This window comes from Pipistrellus hanaki (assembly GCF_964339955.1).
Source record: "Pipistrellus hanaki genome assembly, chromosome: 8".
NCBI lineage: Eukaryota > Metazoa > Chordata > Mammalia > Chiroptera > Vespertilionidae > Pipistrellus > Pipistrellus hanaki.
In genome coordinates, this window is record NC_140510.1 from 15352759 (window position 1) to 15370548 (window position 17790).

General features: G+C 47.8%; 1 protein-coding gene across 1 annotated transcript in view; it reads right to left on the bottom strand.

The window, feature by feature from the left end:
• Positions 1-17790, bottom strand: part of NCKAP5 (NCK associated protein 5) — a 946230-nt gene that overhangs the window by 109317 nt on the left and 819123 nt on the right. Inside the window, exons 11-13 of the mRNA XM_084893312.1 lie at positions 13056-13157; positions 8374-8562; positions 80-3723 (exon numbers count right to left, since the gene is read on the bottom strand). Coding sequence (XP_084749438.1) covers positions 80-3723; positions 8374-8562; positions 13056-13157 — 3935 coding nt within the window. The remainder of the gene's footprint in view (positions 1-79; positions 3724-8373; positions 8563-13055; positions 13158-17790) is intronic.

Here is a 17790-nt window from a genome sequence, read left to right on the forward strand (position 1 = left end):
GTTCATTAAGCAAACAACTCTCCCTGTGTGTGGGGGAGGGGCCCTCCACATCCCCGCCCGCTGGGCCCACGCGTTTTACCTGCTCAAAAGCTCGGTCATAAAGGTGTCTTTTGTTGGACATGCAGCAGGACTGGGTCTGTTTCTGGGTTCACACTTCCCTTGCTCGCAGATGTCTTGCGCTGCTTTCCGACTGCTTTTGCTGTGGAAGACAGCGTCTGGAGGACCCGGCAGCTCTGGGTCCCTGCGAGGCTCACTCTCCACCTCACTCTGCAGCTCAGGCTTCTTCTTGTCCTTCTTCCGCTCGGCTTTTAGCTGTTTGTGTCCGAAGCCCAGGCCTTTGGCGTCCTTCTTCTCCACTTTGGGTTTGGAGACCTCCATCTTCCTGCTGCTGAGAGCGGGGAGGCGGCTCCTCCGAAAACCGAACCAGCTGGCGAAGGAAGGCCCGGGCCGCGGCTTGGCTTCCACAGACGCGGCCTTTGTCTGCACTTGGCCCTTCTCCACGTTCTCCTGAATGCACAACATGACCTTTTCTTCGATGGAGGGGGAGAGGGGGGCTTCTGGGCTCGCAGCGGCCGCAGTCCTGGTGATAGCAGGATCTGCATGCCTCACAGAAACTTCTAGCTTGGCGGCCCTGCTGGTTTCACAGCCGCTTGGGCGCTGGGTGCTCCCTGGGCTCTGCGGGGCCCGTGGGCATGGGTCACTGCCTGGCCCTTTAGGCTCAGCCACCCCCTGGCAGCCTCCCTGGGTGCAGGCCTGCGGGTCTTGGGGGCCAGGTGTGGCCAGGAGCCCCTCTGGTGGCGGAGGGACCCGCAAAGGCAACCTGCTGGGGCTGCCCTGCTGGCTGCAGGCGCTGCCCGTGCTGCCCAGTGAGCCCTGCCTGGAGGGCGCCTGCGGGGGTCGCCCAGCGCCGCCGGGGAGACCCTCAGGGGTGGGGGCGGCCGGGGTCTTGCTGGGGGAGCCCTCGGAGGAGCTCTGCCTGGTGAGGGAGCTGCCTCTCTCCGCCGTGTTGGTGATGATCTGAGTTCGGACCCTGCCTGGCCCTTCCGTGGGCGGCTTGTCCCCCGCGTGGGCGCTGAAGCTCTGGCTGCGGGCCTTCGCCCCGTTCATGCCCAGGGCCGGCTTCGGGTGCGGCTTGCTGGAGGAGAGGGATCTCTTCACGGACCTGCTGTCCGCCCCGTCCTTTCCAGGGACCCCGGGGGCACGGTTTTCCAGTGTCTCTGGCGTGGCCGCTTCCAGGGGCAGCCCCCCGGCAAGGGCCAGGCCCTCCGGGGCCCCGAAACCCGGCGGGGGGCCGTGTCCCGCGCCCGCCGTGGCCTCAGGGCCCACGGGGCTCCCCGAGCGCGCCAGCCGCGGCTTGCTGGAGGCCGCGGAGCTCCTGGAGGCCTCGTTGAGGCTGTCTTTCTCCTGCTTCCCGGGCACCGTGGAGCTCCTCCTGGGCGGCTGCGGGGACCTCAGGAGGGCCCGGAGCCCGGCCGCCAGGCGCGGCTTCACCCCCTTCTCAGGGGGGTGCGCACCCCCGTGGGGGGCGCTATGGCTTCTGCAGGGGGCGGAGGGGCTGATGCTCTGAGATGGAGGCGGCTCGTTCGCCCCCAGGAAGGAAGGCGTGGGCGACGCAGAGGCGCTGTCATCCGCTGGTCCTTTTCTCCCCGAAGACAGACTGTCCGAGGCCGCTGCTTCCAGTGGCTCATGGGCTGCAGGCCAGCTCTTGGGGACCCGTAACCCCGTGTCCGTGTGCGGGGCCCCAAGGGTTGGATGAGGGGGGGTGTTGGGGACCCCTCTCTTTGGAGAGCCTTTAGGGGGCCCCGGGGCCATCACGGCCAATGAACCGCAGGGGGTGTACGTGGGGCATCTGGTTTGCACCCCCGTGTCTGGGGGGGCTAGAGGGTGAGCGAGGAGGGGCTTCTGGAAGGCCACGGAAGGTTTCCTCCCCAGTGCTTCTGTGTGGCTGGAGGAGATGGCAGGCGCGGAGGATCCTTTCAGGAGGGGGGCTCTGAGGGCAGCCCGCACTGCTTCGAGGGGGGCCCTGGCTTCAGGCCGGGCGGCAGGGGCCGGTGGCCCACAGTCATACCGGGGCCTGAGGAGCAGGGACACCGACCTGCCCGGAGGGGGCGGCGGGGGAGGGGATGTGGGCCCCGGGCAGGGCTTGTCCCTCTGGAGGGGCTCTCCGTGGCCCCCGGGCCCCCCGAGGGGCGCTGACGGCTGGCTCGTGGGGCCCTGGGCCCCCTCCCTCCGGCGGGGCACTTGGGAGCTGCGCTTTGCCGAGTGGGCGTCGGGCTGCAGGTCAGCAGGGGGCGCGGGACCCTCGACCCTCCTGCCGCGGGGCAGCCTCCCCGGAGCCGGGGTGGGCGCCTTCTCGGGGGTCACGGGGCCCGAGGAGGGCCCCCTCCTGCAGGCCTCGGGCTCCGTGGGTTTGGGCTTCTGCGGGGAGGCCTTGCCCCTGGCGGGGATTTTGCTCAGACTCGGCTTCGGGTGGAAGCCCACGGCTCCCGGGGACCTGCAGGTCTTCTGGCCGGTGCTCCGCGTGGGTCCGACCAGCTTCTGTCTCTGAATGTTTGGCGGTACCATCGTCCTGGGGCTGAGGGGCCCGGCGGCGGGTGCCTCCGGGACCAGGAGGGTCCCCACGCCGCCCCCTGGGCCCCCTGGGATGCTGCAGGCTGCCGCCCCTGCGGGCCCCTCTGCAGAGGCGAAGGTGCGGCCGCGGGTAGCTCCGGGCTGGAGGCCAGCGGGTCCCGGGCGCGGGGCCTGGGCCATGGAGACCTCGTTCCTGGTGACGGTGACCACCCCGGTCTGCTGGGAGCTGAACTCGATGGGCTCGCCGTCCTCCGCGTCGAAGATGACCATCACGCACTCCTCCGACGACGTCCTCCGCACCACGCGCTGCTGCCGCAGGAAGCCCAGGGTCCGCGGCCTCTCCGGGCGGCCGGGCGCCTGGTCCCCCTCCCCGGGGGGCCCCAGCGGAGGTCTCCTCCCAAGCCCCACCAGGGCATCCAGGTTCTCCGTTGACTTGTCGGTGTCGGTGGCCAGTGACAGGTCCGAGGGGCTCTTCTCGTCGCTGCTCCCGATGTGCAGCTCGTCCAGGGTGTCGTTGTCGTCGGTGTCTGAGAGCTGGAGGCTGACGGCCACGCGGCCCCGGCTGCTGGGACCCCCCTCTCTCTGTCCCTCAGGCACCTGCTTCCTCTCCGGGGGGCAGCCGCTGGCACAGCTGCTCAGCTTTTCGGGTCTCTCTCCGGGATGGACGGAGGGGCCTTCGGAAAGGTGTCTTCCCTGCAGCTCCCAGCTAAACAGACTGTCGGAGACGCTGTGGGTCAGCTTGCAGCCGTGCAGTCTGCAGGCCTGGCTAGGAAGGGCCTGGGTCCATGTGAAGGCGGAAGGGTCCTCGTTGGGGTCGTCGTGGGAATCTGTGTCATAAACAAATGCCTGGAGGGGCTCCCTGCAGCCGCCCCCCAGGTCCACTGTTTTGCAGGGGGCATGCTCCTTGGGGCTGCTCTTAATTCCTGGAGAATATATTCCTTCGTTGGAGTTCATGCAATCTTTGTAGCCCCATTTGGTTATCACTGAGGGGGGTTCAAGTAACACTCTTCGCTTCTGCAGCTTCCTCAGTCCTTCCAGAATGTGGCTTTCCTTGATACGGGTCGTCGGAGGTAGTTCATCGGTAGGACTAGCAAAACCGCTTGGGAGCGAGGAGTCAATACTTAGCCTTTTATCCCAGTTTTGTGAAGATGGCTAGGAAAGAAAAGCAGAGGTCAGAGAGGATAGAGTCGTGCGGATCACACTTTTATAACAGAAGGCCATCACTGAACTTCCTGTGTTCTAGTGGTTGATAAATGTTCACAATAAAGGCATACATTAATTAATTAATTAATTAATTAATGCAACCTAATTAACTGGGAAGCAGATTTCTACTTGGCCAGGTTCTGAGCTAAGCAGTATGTAATTTAAAGAAGAGAATAAGGACTTGCCCTCAAGAAGCATGCACCAGCAGAGAAGAGGACCTGAGCACGAATGGGTGCTCTAGAAATTCAGGGAAGAGGGACCATATGTCTGTTTGGAAAAACCTCAAAAACCACATAAGGAAAGATCTTACTTTTTTAAAAACCTACCTAGCCATTGAAAGATGGCAAGGTTTGCTTTAGTTTAAAAATGGGGAGAATCATTTCCAGAAGAAATGTAATAGCAAGGACCCAAACTGGGAAGTAAGTTTAAGGTACATGTAGGGAATAACCAAAGACAGTATGGCCTCAGGGTACATGAGAGGTAGAGGATAAATGGAAAAATAAGTTAGCCTATGTCTATGAAACCTTCCATTCTAACGCTGGATGGTTACAATGTCATGTGACTTCATGACTTTGACAGGAAGGCGACCCCCGGAAAACATACCCACACAGAGAGCAGTGGGCAGCTGCTGTTAGAACCCACAGTGGTGATTTACCTACTAACTGAGAAAAGTCCATTTCTCTTTTTTTAAATTTACTCTATTTTATTTTAAAAATATATTTTATTGATTTTTCACAGAGAGGAAGAGAGATGGATAGAGAGCTAGAAACATCGATGATAGAGAAAGATTAACCAGCTGCCTCCTGCACGCCCCCTACCGGGGTCATGCCCGCAACCAATGTACATGGCCTTTGACCAGAATCGAACCCGAGACTTTCCAGTCCGCAGACCGACGCTCTATCCACTGAGCCAAAACAGTATCGGCTGAAAAGTCCATTTCTTGTCCTCGGACATTACCCAGTACTAGAGTTAGTTTTGGAGAAGTGACCAAGAAATGACATAGAAAAAACATGCTGCATTCCACACAGACATTGATGTTTGTTCATAGTATTGCTAACAGGAAATGGAAGGGCAGAGGAGGAAACTAACCTGGCTAAGCACCTGTTGTGGACCAGCCACGTACATGGCACTCTGACTTAATTTTCAGAACAACACCATGAAGGAAACATTACCATCTGTTTGCTAGGGAGGAACCTGAGGTTCAGCAAAAGGGTCTGTTGGAAATCACACAGCTAACAAAGAGCTGGTTGCAAGGGTGTGAACTCTAGTTTGCTGGGTTCTTCCTACGACTGACTTCCAAAGTGGCCACGTGGGGCTTTGAACCCAGGCAATCGGGTTCCTGGGGCTTGTACAACTTCATCTGGATGCCGGAGTCAAGCTCAGCTTCTCCCGTCTCTATCAGTCAATGCCATAATGGAGGTCACAGGTTATTGCCTCACCTCTCTCCAATGGCACTTGCAGTTTAATCACAAGCCAGCACGCTGGAGACTTGGTGGGATGTGGGCACTGACCTAATGCCTTTTTTTAAGGCTATAAAATTAATGGTGAAGAATTTCGCCATTAATTCTTCTTGACAAAGAGTGCAGTTACCATTGGCATCTCCACACCAGCTGACCTCCGTCCCATAACTCTCAACACAAACCATGTGCTCATAAGCAGAGGTTGAAAATGCGTCAGACACTTACACTGGAATCTCAGCTTTTCAGTAAGCTGTGAACATTTATTTACATCTAAGAGATTTTCATAAAAATCACTCTAGCTATCAACAATATATATTGTTTATCTGTTTTATTTATTTTCTCTCTTTTTTAAATCCTTATTGTTGAAAGTATTACGTATGTCCCCTTTTCCCCCCCCTACTGATCTCTACCACTCCTCTTCCCACCCCTCAGGCATTCACTACCCTATTGTCTGTATCTATATATGCATATGAGTTCATTGGTTGACCTCCCTCCCACACCCTCCCTTCCTCTGCTTTCCTTCTGAGGTTTGACAGTTTGTTTGATGTTTCTTTTGTCTCTGGGTCTATTTTTGTTCATCAGTTTATGTTGTTCATTAGATTCCATGTATGATTGAGATTGTGTGATACTTATCTTTCCCTGACTGGCTTATTTGGCTTAGCATAATGCGCTCTAGCATGTTTGCTTTAAAAAATTCTTCAGGGTCATAAGTGCTGCTGATAGATGCTCTTTGGTGATGCTTCACCTCTACCTTCCTCTTCCCCTGCACCATTAAAAGCTCCTTCGGGAATCAGAAGAAATCCTGTCAGTGAGTTTGGGTATTATAGACCACCCAGTGAGCGGACTGCCACAGCGTGGCTTTCTGAGAATGTCCATGTTCTCCATAGTCACATTCACAGTAAAGGAGAGAAGACAGGCTCAAAGCACCCTGCAAGAGCTTGAAAAAACTGCTTTGTTCAACCCATAAAAGATGTGCTCAGCCTCTGGCCATCGCACCTCCCTCCGCCTCTCCAGAGCCTTCCATGCTGTGGTTTAATTCCTCCACAGCCAGTGGCTGCAAACCTCCCGGGGCCCAGGATCTCTGCCCGGTGAGATTGGCCACATTCCTCCATCAGCTGTGCACAGGAGGTTATGGTACTCCATAAGGTGAGAAAAGTTTGGAACAATTTGAAAACTTGAAGAAGAAAAAAAGTATGAATCCCCACGGGAGGGACCACGGGCGAAGCTGGCACTTCCCACCGGCAGCTTCATTCTTTGCAGTTGCTCTGGGAGCAGTTGGCTGAAAATGTGGCCAAGGCAGGGGCTTGGGTTTAATTCACATCCTTTCCTATTTCTTGACTGGACTACAGTCTACACATTTTTAAAGGGACATTCGTGGTCTTATTGGGAACAAAACCATCCCAACAATTGGAACAACTCCTCCAAGATTTGAGCTGATTCAACAAGGCTGGTGTAGCTAAGTGGTTAAGAGTGAAGGTTCTGGAATCAACAGCCAGCTCTGCTACTTACTGGCTATGAGATCTTGGGCTATTTCCTTAACTTCCCAGCATCTCAGTTTCCTTATCTATAAAATGGGGGAGTTGGGGTGCTCTTTAATAAGCTGTCCTGAATGTTAAATCAGCTAATACTTGGGAAGTGCTAACAAAGCTGTATGGCACAGGGCAGTTACTCATCAATGAGGCCAAATCGCTCCATGGAAGGCAGGCTGAGTATTTCATGCGGGCTTTCTTTCTGTTTCTAAACAAAAAGAATATAAGGTATATAAGAGCCATTTCTAAAAAGGTCTATAAGAGCAATTGGCTATATATTTATTCATATATAAGTTAATATTGTATTCACATTCAAATTCATATATGTATTTATTATATAAGTTAATACTAAATGAGTACCTGGCACACAGTAAGAACTGTAGTAGTTCCATAAGTAATATGAATCTGAGCTGTCGTTGCAAGACTGTGTCTAGCTGGCTGGGTCCCTGAGAGCAGGGACTTTTCTCTGTGAGTGGACAGGTGTGCTGGTGCACCACAGCCATTCTGAGTCGGGACCCTGAAATCTCTAAATCATGGCCACCTGAGTGTGCATGAGGTGTCCTAAGAACCTTATTGCTCCATTAAAAAAAAAAAAAAAAAAAAAAAAAAAAAAAAAAAAAAAAAAGAGGTTTCCCTAGAAGATGAAAGATTGTTCTAATTGGAAGAATTTTAGCTAAAGGCAGAAAGAAAATAAGAAAAAAAGGCCCTGAGAGGGAGAAAAAGGCCGAGTGTGAGGGCAAAACAGCAGAGCCAGGAGCGCTGGGAGCCAGGGACAAAGAGAGGGGACATCCCTGACCATCTTCCCAGCTGGCTGAGAGCCAGGCCTGAGCAGTCATTATTCACAACCCAAACATCTCCTTCAAGGGAACAGTTTTGATAACAGTTTGCTCACTTTGCATTAGAAGTCTGAGTCCAAGGGAATAAGCCCTACATTCTGGTTTAAAGTCCTTCCCCGAGTTATTGTTCAGGGTATGACGAAGTTACCCCTCACCAATATTTTCTAGAAGCTAATGGAATTTTGTGGTTTCCATGCTTCTGAAATTGTAAACTTAATTTATAAGAATCATAAAAAAATGACCTCCAAACAGTCTGATTTGGGGTTTCTATTCTCATTTACTCTTGGCTTTTCTTCAGGATTAGGAAACTGCAAAAACAGCTATTTCCAATACTTGGCTCACACCACTGTGCAAAGATATCTGTAAAAAGCATGAAGGAATCTCCGGCTGCGTGAGCCCACTTTGCAGGTGGGACTCATTACAGCAGGAGAGTTATTTGCAGGCCCACTAAAGGGACTCCCAGCATCAAAACAGGGACATGGCGACCTTCTCTGAGCCCTGGTGCTGGTCATCTATCACGGTATTTTCTTTCTCTGTCATGCTGCCCTCCAATTAGTTGTGTGCATTCTGGCAAGTAACTTAACCTGGTGTGGGCCTGATTCCGCTGCCTCATAATGGGGACGCCATTATCCCCCTACAGAGTTTTTGTGAGGAGTGAATTAACAGGTACTCAGAAAAACGGTCATTTTCTTCTTAGCCCTACCTCCTGCCTTCCTTCTAGAAGGTAATTTTCTGGTTCACTCTGAGGGCGACGTGCCTGGAAAGGAGCCTTACCTTTTTCCTGAGGTTCTTCCCATCGTGCCACGTGCAGGAGGAGCCACTGGAGTACTCGCTGCAGGTGCTGGAAAGGGACAGCTCGCTGCTGCTGCAGCGACTGCGGGGACAGAGGTGACTGGGGAGGGCAACCCCAGAGCTGGGGCCTTTCAAGGCAGGGGCTCCTGGCTTGGCGCTCAGCTGGCATTCCTGAAAAAGGAGGAAAGCTCTGAGCTGGGGCTTGGCTCAGGGGACAGGAAATACAACTCAAGCTCCTAGTGAGGCAGAAGTGAACAGAGCAAATCAATCTCTCAGAGCTACAGTTTTCTTTTTAAAAAGCGAATCATGACAGTACTGCCTGCCTTCTAGGTTTTACTGCAGGGACCAGCCCAGCCGGGGTGCTAGATGGGAGGCATATGGCGCAGTATATGGCATATTAGGTAGTGTCTGATTATTGAGAGCTACTGTCCTCATTAGGTAAAGGGTCACAATGGAAGTTTCTCATTTTATCTAGACAGGCTGGTTAAGGAAGCAGACCAGAATCAAAACATGACTCTAATGCTACAAAAGGAAGAAACCAGAGTCATATCTTTGGCTGGAGTTTAAGAACATGAGCGCTGGACTGGGAGCCTAGCACCTGATGCACACTGCCCCAGATAGAAGAGCTTGAGCAGATAAAACAGCTGACTCCCACAGCCTCCATGGACCTTGTAGAGTGGAGCACTTCTACCAGATTACCCCGTGGCCCCTTCCGGCTCTGATGCCTCATGCTAAATCAGGAATCCGATGCCAGGGCATCTCTGTGCCACCTTCTAGGAGGCCATGCACAGTGCAACACCAGCCTCAGGACTAATGAGGTTCTGAAAGATAACGGGATTTTCATATCAGTTGGCTGTCCAAATGGCAAAGGCTGTCTCACCAAATAGATCTGGTACCCATGCCGAAAAACCAGGTGGTTCAGGTTCTAGTGGGTGTGCATAGGGCATGAGTGACCCAAGTTGTTAACATCCCAGCTCTTCTTCACAGCTCTATGGGCCCCTCACGTAACAGATGAAGCAACACAAACTGGACGGGCTAAATTAATTGAGCACCCGGCCATGGGAATGGACTCTCTCCATTACCATCTCATTCTGCTCTCCTATCTACGTAAAGCTTTGTCTCTGGAACACTTAGAGGGGGGACCATCTGTCTTTGTGTCACCTGCAGAATGGCAAAGCCACTTAAGTATGCAATTTATTGACACTTTGTAGGTGCCTTTAGTACCCGAGTACTTATCAGTGTCCTCCAAATGCAATTCTAACTGACGGTGACTAAACACCGGCTCGGGGAGTGAAGAGAATGCTGTACTGAGCGTACTTGTGGTGAATCTGAAACCCCTACCTACGTACAGAGGGCCCGTCTAATTTGCTGCCTAATCAATATCCATAACGCTTAATCATGCTAGATTTCCACTGTTAGGCAACTCCCTTGCTATCAATACTTCATTTTTGCGGCATAACAATCTCTTTAAGTGATCTTAAAATGACCAAAAAAATATTGTACGACTCTACTTCACCCCCCTGGAATTGGACTGTAAATATCAATTAAAGGAAAAACTTGTCTTAAACTCCGGCTTTTAATGAGATCTATTGATATGACCTTGTTTATTACTGGATGTGACGTAAGGTGAGTTCATATTTACATCTCAACCAATGCGTCCAACCATGGTCTTACTGCACAGACACACCTGGTGTCTGGCTTCGGGACTGTGGCCACGTGGACACCCTGAAGGGCCCCTAGGAAATACCATATAGGGCATCGCTTCTGTGGAGTGCTTCCTGTGTTCTTATTCTGTTCTCTCATATTTGGTTGCCTGAGTAAGCATGTGAGGTTTGCTCTGGACTAGCTTTGCTCTGACAGATGCATGTTACATGGCCACCTGACCTAAGTCTCCCCAATGGCCCTTGTCATACTCTGCACGGCTTCGTTACAGTTTATATTCCACCTTTTCCCAAGGTATTGAAACTTATATTTCCCACCTACCCTTCCCAATACACTTATCAGCATTATTGTTATTGCAGCCTCACTCCATTCCTAGCCTCTTTTAACAAGGGCGCATTCCTGCCCAGTTGTTGCCCATGTGTGCACCATGGCTTAGCTGCTGGATTATTCAGATGACAGGAAGTTAGAGGAAGGTGAGCTAAAGGAGGGAGAATGGCTGCTTCTCCCTTGACCTTGAACTTCAGATGCCAAGATGTGACAGGAGATTATCTAGGAGGTGGGAAAGGCCCATCAATGTCATGGAAGCATGTGGGGTTGGGTGGTTAAGCAGAGACGTATCCTCCAAGCCAGGCTTTTACACTTTAATGTGGACGCGAATCATCCAGGGTCTGTTTAATACAGATTCTCATTCATTCTGAGGTGGAACCTGAGCTGAGTTACTTTTAACAAGTTCTCAGGTACCTCGATGCTGCTGGCCCAGGCTCTGAGCCTGTGTAGAAAGCCCGTAGGAGCAGCTGTGAGAAGGGTTTACCTAGTCTGTGGACTTGATGGTAGCGTGTTGTGTGATCTCACAGTCCAACCTGGGCCGAGCTGAGCAGGACCAAAGGTATGGCCATGGGCAGTGAAATGGGGAGTGTGTGTGTGTGTGTGTGTGTGTGTGTGTGAGAGAGAGAGAGAGAGAGAGAAAGAGAGAGAGAGATTATAGAGTAATTCCCTGCAAAAAAAAAGAGGAAGCAGCTAGCCCTCCCTACTGGGAACTCTCCCACCATTCTCCCACCTTAGACAATCCATGTTTGAATTTAAAAGGGACTCAGATTCTCTGACATCACAGCTGCGAAGTGAGCTCTTCTTCCTGCAGTTCCTCTCTTCACAGCACATGATTATCATATAGGACTATCTACTCTATTGAGTCACTGTTCTGTGATTGAGCGCTTGAACTCCGAGGCCATTTGTTTTGTTTAAATCTTGGCTATTCCACTTGCTAACTTTGAGGTTAGGAAAATGACTTAACTCATCCATGCTTCAGTCTCTTTCTCCATAAGAGGAGAGAATGAAAACACACCCTACATAAGATTATTGTTAATTTTGAACAACTCCTAGCATATACCAATGCTTAGTAACTTTTAGGTGTTGCTACTATTATTAAAAACTGTTTTTGAAATACTATCTTGGCTTTTTAAATCATTAATTTAGAGCCTCCCTCAGGGGCCCTGGATGATACTTCTTGACCGGCCATCATTATCTGACGCCTTGCATGCAGGAGCCATGATGAGCAACAGCCAACAGAAGGTATGTTTTGTTTCCAGGGATCACTGATGTGAGCTGCCAGAGGACACACTAGTAAATACCATCCTCAGTTATCAGTCTCCATCTCTGCCACGTTATTGTGTGGCTGTGGCATGGTGCCATATTCTTTTGAAGCACAGGAGAGGGCTAAAGCAGCAGAGAGCTTATTATTGACACTATTGTTAACAGGTAATATGTTAAGTACATTTCATATATTATCTCATGTAATCCTTACCACAATCCTCAGAAAAACAAACAAACACCAGCCATCATTAGGCTCATTTTTGGATGGGGAAACTGAGGCGGTGAGGTGTCAATATCTAAGGGCACCTAGCCAACATGATGCTGATGTCAGACCCAGGTCATAGCCACTATGCTATAGTAAGGCCCTAACAACAGCAGACCTCCTGGACATATATACCAGATATCTTACTGAGAAGAGTTATAATTTGTAATAGAAGATGATAATTATTAAAATTCTTCTTTAAAAAATGTATACTGGCTTCCACTGCAACATTATCTTACTTTGATTTACTTGGCAAAATACACCCCATTTGCACTATTCAAAGTATATTTTAGACTACTATCTTGAATCAGTCATGTGTTTTAACATCCTTCCTTACTGTGAAAAATGCAATACAAAATCCACAATTTTAGCTAAGAAAAAGGATAGAGAGAATGAAGGCAAGAGTTCCTTGAATAAAAACTGCACACTTAAAATATTCCTGACCTTAAGGCCATATTACAGATAGGATGCCATTAAGATATTCATAAATATTTAAAGTGATGGAATTCCACTAAAATTTCACTTCAATCTAACTTGAGAACATTTACTTTTGATAAAGGATATCCTATCCATCCTTATAAATATTATACAGTAAAATCAAAAAGCCAGTTATTCACAATGTTCATCTGTCATTGTTTTAAGCAAAAGATTTTTCCATATATATTTATTTGGCTGTGGGTTTTTTTTTCAAGCTACTTTTTTTTTTAGGTCAATGATACTTAAAAGCCATGCTGGTTAAAGTTTTGCCAAATAAGCACAAAACTCACCCTTGCTGAAGAAAAAATTGTACAGCCCATGAATTTTTAAAAGTTCATACATAATATATCATGAAAGGAGGATGACTAATATGGAACACGGGCTTTAATAAAAAGCTCCTTGACCATTTCTCAGAGACTCTGAGATGTAATCAATACCCCAAAAGGTATCCTGGGGACAAAGCCAAGATTTATGATATTTTTGCCTGGAGTGACACTTTCGGCTCCTTCTCTCGGCGGGGGGCCGTGAGACTGAGTTTCAGAGATCACAGGAAAGCATTTTGTCTGCCTGACAAAGCTTCAGCGAGGCACACGGTGGTTCCCTCACAACATTGAACTTGATGGAGGAGAAACAGCCACCTAAACAAGCGTTCTGAAGGCGCCAGGAAACTCACGTGCGTCTCAGCATTGCTCCGTGTCTGTGTCAGACTCCGGCTCCTTTCCACCTCTGAGAGCAGATCTCCGGATGAAAGATGTAAGATGCGTGAGTGAAGTTTCTAGGTGAAAACAAGCAGAAACATGGGATCGTGATGATTTAATTCTCCATTCCAAAACCCTGACTTGGACAGGTAAATCTCAAAAGAGTTGACACATCTCAATTGGATAATACATATCCTGACTCCAAAGAGTTTATTCTAGTTCACCGGTGTTCTATATACATGGGTGCACAAATTACAGCTTATCAACAACAATCACACTTTCACAGTCTGTCAGTCTATGATGGAAAATAAGCTGCAGGGGGAAAAACAAGTAGTGGCTGGAAAATAAGTAGTAAGAGAACTGCAAACACCCCCATACACTCACTGGTGAAAATTAACTTTTGGTATTCACATGAAAACACAATCACCACGTTAACCTCATTATGTTGAGCAGTGGTAAAAATCTGAGCAAATGGTTATAAAAGTGACCTTATTTCTAAACAGCATTGATCTTGTGAAATCTTCCCGTGGACACATTTTAACTCAAAGTCATTAATGTCATCTGTTAGGAACAATTAATGTGAATGGAAAATAATTGCATCGGGGACCTGGGGACTCAGATTTTGGGGCATTAATATTCACATGCTACTTGATAATATGCTCCATTCTTTATTTCGGCTCTGCTTGGGAGGCCTGCTAAACCAGGGACATTTCACTATATTAATCTTTTTACTAATTACTGAGGCTTTTCTGTGGACATTAAATTTGATCTGTTTAATTGCAAATACAATATAACCTGTGATTTATGTCTAATGTTTCTGCTAGCTGCTGACATTTTAAAAATGGTACGTGCAGCCTGGCTTCTCTTGGTTACAACTTTTGTGACTTCGGACAGTAAAAACTTCTAATCGAGTGAGTAAATAATGGGGCTAAGCTTGTCTCCCAGGCCCCCCCCCTGCCCCCCCCCTCCACACACACACACACACACACACACACACACACACACACACACACAACCCTGAAAAGCTTTCCTCTTCCTGGTCCTCCCAGAAGGCCTCGCTGCACACTGATGCTGATCAGGAAATGACTGAGATTTCCTGTCACTCATTAATGGTAGGGTTACTTTGGAGTGCAGGGGCTGTCACACGAGTCACTCTGTCCCAGGAGAGCCATCCCGTTGTCAGCATGGACAGCAAACCCCACTACAAGGAGACACATTCGCTTGACCCCCTGGGGCTGAGCTGGGTGAGGGCCTCTGTGCTGGAGCTGTGGAGGAGGTACTGCTCCCTCTGCAGGAGCGAAGGCATTTTCTCTGCGAGGGAGCTGTTCTCAGTGCAGCTTGCTCACTCTTGCATCTTTCAGCCCATGTTGGTGGAGTTTATTTCACCAAAAGGGCACAAGTCCTGCCGAAACTGGTTTGGCTCAGTGGATAGAGTGTCGGCCTGCGGACTGAAAGGTTCCAGGTTCAGTTCTGGTCAAGAGCATGTACCTTGGTTGCGGACACGTCCCCAGAAGGGGGTGTGCAAGAGGCAGCTGATCGATGATTCTCTCTCATCGATGTTTCTAACTCTCTATCCCTCTCTCTTCCTCTCTGTAAAAAATCAATAAAATATATTTTTTTAAAAAGACAAGAAAAAGAAAACATTTAAAAAAGGGCACAAGTCCTAAACTGGTTGCCTGTTATTTTGAAAAATCTAATTTCTCCAATAAAGCTAAGACATCGGTAGGTAACTAGGACCAGGATGTTGTTTCTGCCCAATTTTTATAGTCCTTACCTCAAGCTCCCTGTACAATCTGAGTTTTCTGGGGGCACAGATTATCTAATCCCCAGGACTTGTCACAATGTGTAATATTCAGTAAGTACTCCCGGATGCTTACTGTACTCCATGAAGAAAAAAGATGGCTTTATATCTCCCCCACCAACATGTAAGTTTCAAAATTGGGAAAGTGCCCAAAGAATTATAATGTTCCAAAACCTAAAAAAAATACATTTATCAATATGCAAACAGTCCAAGAAGTTATGGGAAATGACATTCAACCAAAAATAATGAATCTGAGTGGTACATCATGTGATTTGAGGGAAGTGTCCTTATAGATTGGTTATTTGACTTCTCATTCAGTTCATGGTTACACTTCACTCTTTCTTATCAGATATGATGTCATCCTTCGCTTTCTGCATGAATATGTGTGTGTATAAAGCCATCCTCCTAAATGAAGCTACATTTCAGCAGTTATTATCCAAATGGCCAGTTACTCCACAGATATAGGTATGGTAACGTTGAAAAGGGAACAGATCCTAGGGCAAGGGGCCAGGCGCCCTGAGTTCCAGCCCTGTTTGAGGCATAGGTTTGCCCAGATCTTGAGATTGCAACTGCACATCTCCATCTCAGATTCCTCACCTGTAATAGAGGGATAGAGGTGGCCACCTGACCTGCCGCACAGGGAGGCAGAGATATAGCCATGTACAGAAAGGATAATAAATAAAACAGTATGCTGAAATTCATACAGCCTCATATCCATTAATTGCTATAACTCAGAGTGGGCGGTAGTTAATTTCTTAAAGGCTCAAGGTACAAATGAATCATTTGTTGTTATGGTTTCCTGATATGTAAGGCAAATAAAAATGGTCTTAGAAAATAAATCTACCTCTCTGTTAAAGCGGTGGGCAAGAAAATGATAGTAAACATTGTTCTTTCACACAATGTCCCTTAAGTAGCCACAAAACTAATAAGCCCATAAATGTTAAACTTCTTATGAAAAGAATTTTAATGAAAGGCTACACATGTATATGTATATGTATATGTATATGTATATGTATATGTATATGTATATGTATATGTATATGTATATGTAATATTATAACAAACTCTATTCTCCTGGACAGAGGAAGAGAGCCAGAGAGAGTCCAAGGGCAGAGAGCAAGTGCATGGCTTTCAAACTGGCACCGTGATGTCATCGGATTAATTTGGATCTCAGGGAAAAGTAGATAGAATATAAATATGGGAAATACAATCAAAGCAATATCTTTTTGGATCTGTCTCCTTGGGCAAGGGAAACAAAAGCAAAAACAAACAAATGGAACTATATTAAAACGACAATCTTGTGCACAGCAAAGGAAAACCATCAACAAAACAAAAAGACAGTTCACTGAATGGGAGAAGGTATTTGCAAATGATGTATCTGATAAGGGATATCCAAAATATATCAGGAACTCACATAACTAAGCATAAAACAACAACAACAAATAACCTGATTAAAATTTGGGCAAAGGACGTGAACAGACATTTCTCCAAAGAAGACATACGGATGGCCAACAGACATGAAAAGATGCTCAACATCACTAATCATCAGAGAGATGCAATTCAAAACCACAGTGAGATACCACTCACACCTGTCAGAATGGCCATCATCCAAAAGTCAACAAACAGCAAGTGCTGGAGAGGATCTAGAGGAAAGGGAATCCTTGTGCACTATTAGTGGAAGTGCAAATTGGTGCAGCCACTGTGGAAAACAGTGTGGAGGTTCCTCAAACAATTAAAAATCATCTCCCTAGGACACACCCCTATGTTTACTGCAGCATTATTTACAAAAGCAAGGTATGAAAGTAACCTAGGGTGTCCATTTAAAAATTGATAAAGATGTGACACATATACAATGAAATATTAATCCTAAAAAATGATATCTTGCCATTTGTGACAACATGGATGAACCTGGAGGGTATTATGATAAGTGAAGTAACTCAGACAAAGAAAAATGCTGTATAATTTCACTTAAATGTAGAATAAAAAACCCCAACAAATCAAAGCAGAAATTGACTCATAGAACAAACTAATGCTTGCCAGAGGGGAGGGTGGGGGGTAAGTGAAAAAGGTGAAGAGAAATATGAGGTACAAATTTCTAGTTATAAAATAAGTAAGCCACAGGGATGTAGTGTACAGCACAGTGAATACCATCAATAATATTGTAATAACTTTGTATGGTGACAGATGGTTACTAGACTTACTGTGGAGACCACATCATAAGGAATATAAATATTGAATCACTATATTATACACCTGAAACTGTATAATATTGTATGCCAAATATACTTGAATAAAAAATGTTAAGTTCTTTTAGGAAGTATAACTGACAGGAGAATACCATGACTTCTTTTTAAAAAGCCCACCCGCTTAAAGGACAAATTCTGTATCACACACCTGTCTATAGTCCATGTTTACTGTTAGTGTCTACTGGGATCAAACCTCTCACCTGCAATACTCCAAACTTGAAGTCTTTGACCTGTGAGTCTGGGTAAATCCTGGATTTAGATATGATTTTTTAAATGCTTTAGACATGGAGGTAGCAAGATTATTCAGTATAGGTCTGAAATTGACCTCACAGCCTCTTTTACATTATCTCAGTGACTGAGATTGCACTTGATCTTAGAAAGAGACACATCTCCAAAACCAGAGGTCAGCGCCATCTTTTAGCTCAAATGCTTTCTTTGATGATGAAAGCCTTTGCCTCCTTTCTTGCCAGACAGGTTTCCTTATTTCCGGAATGACCCCCTCTCACTTCTGCGCATTTGCTTTTGTCTTTCTCCCCATGCCTCACTCTCCCTGCTCCTTCTACTGGTCTAAAACCTGCCCCCTTTCGGGACTGCACTGACACCCCACTTGTAAGGAGGTCTGTCATCCCCAGGGACAGTGCGTTCCTCACGCAGCTGGTACAG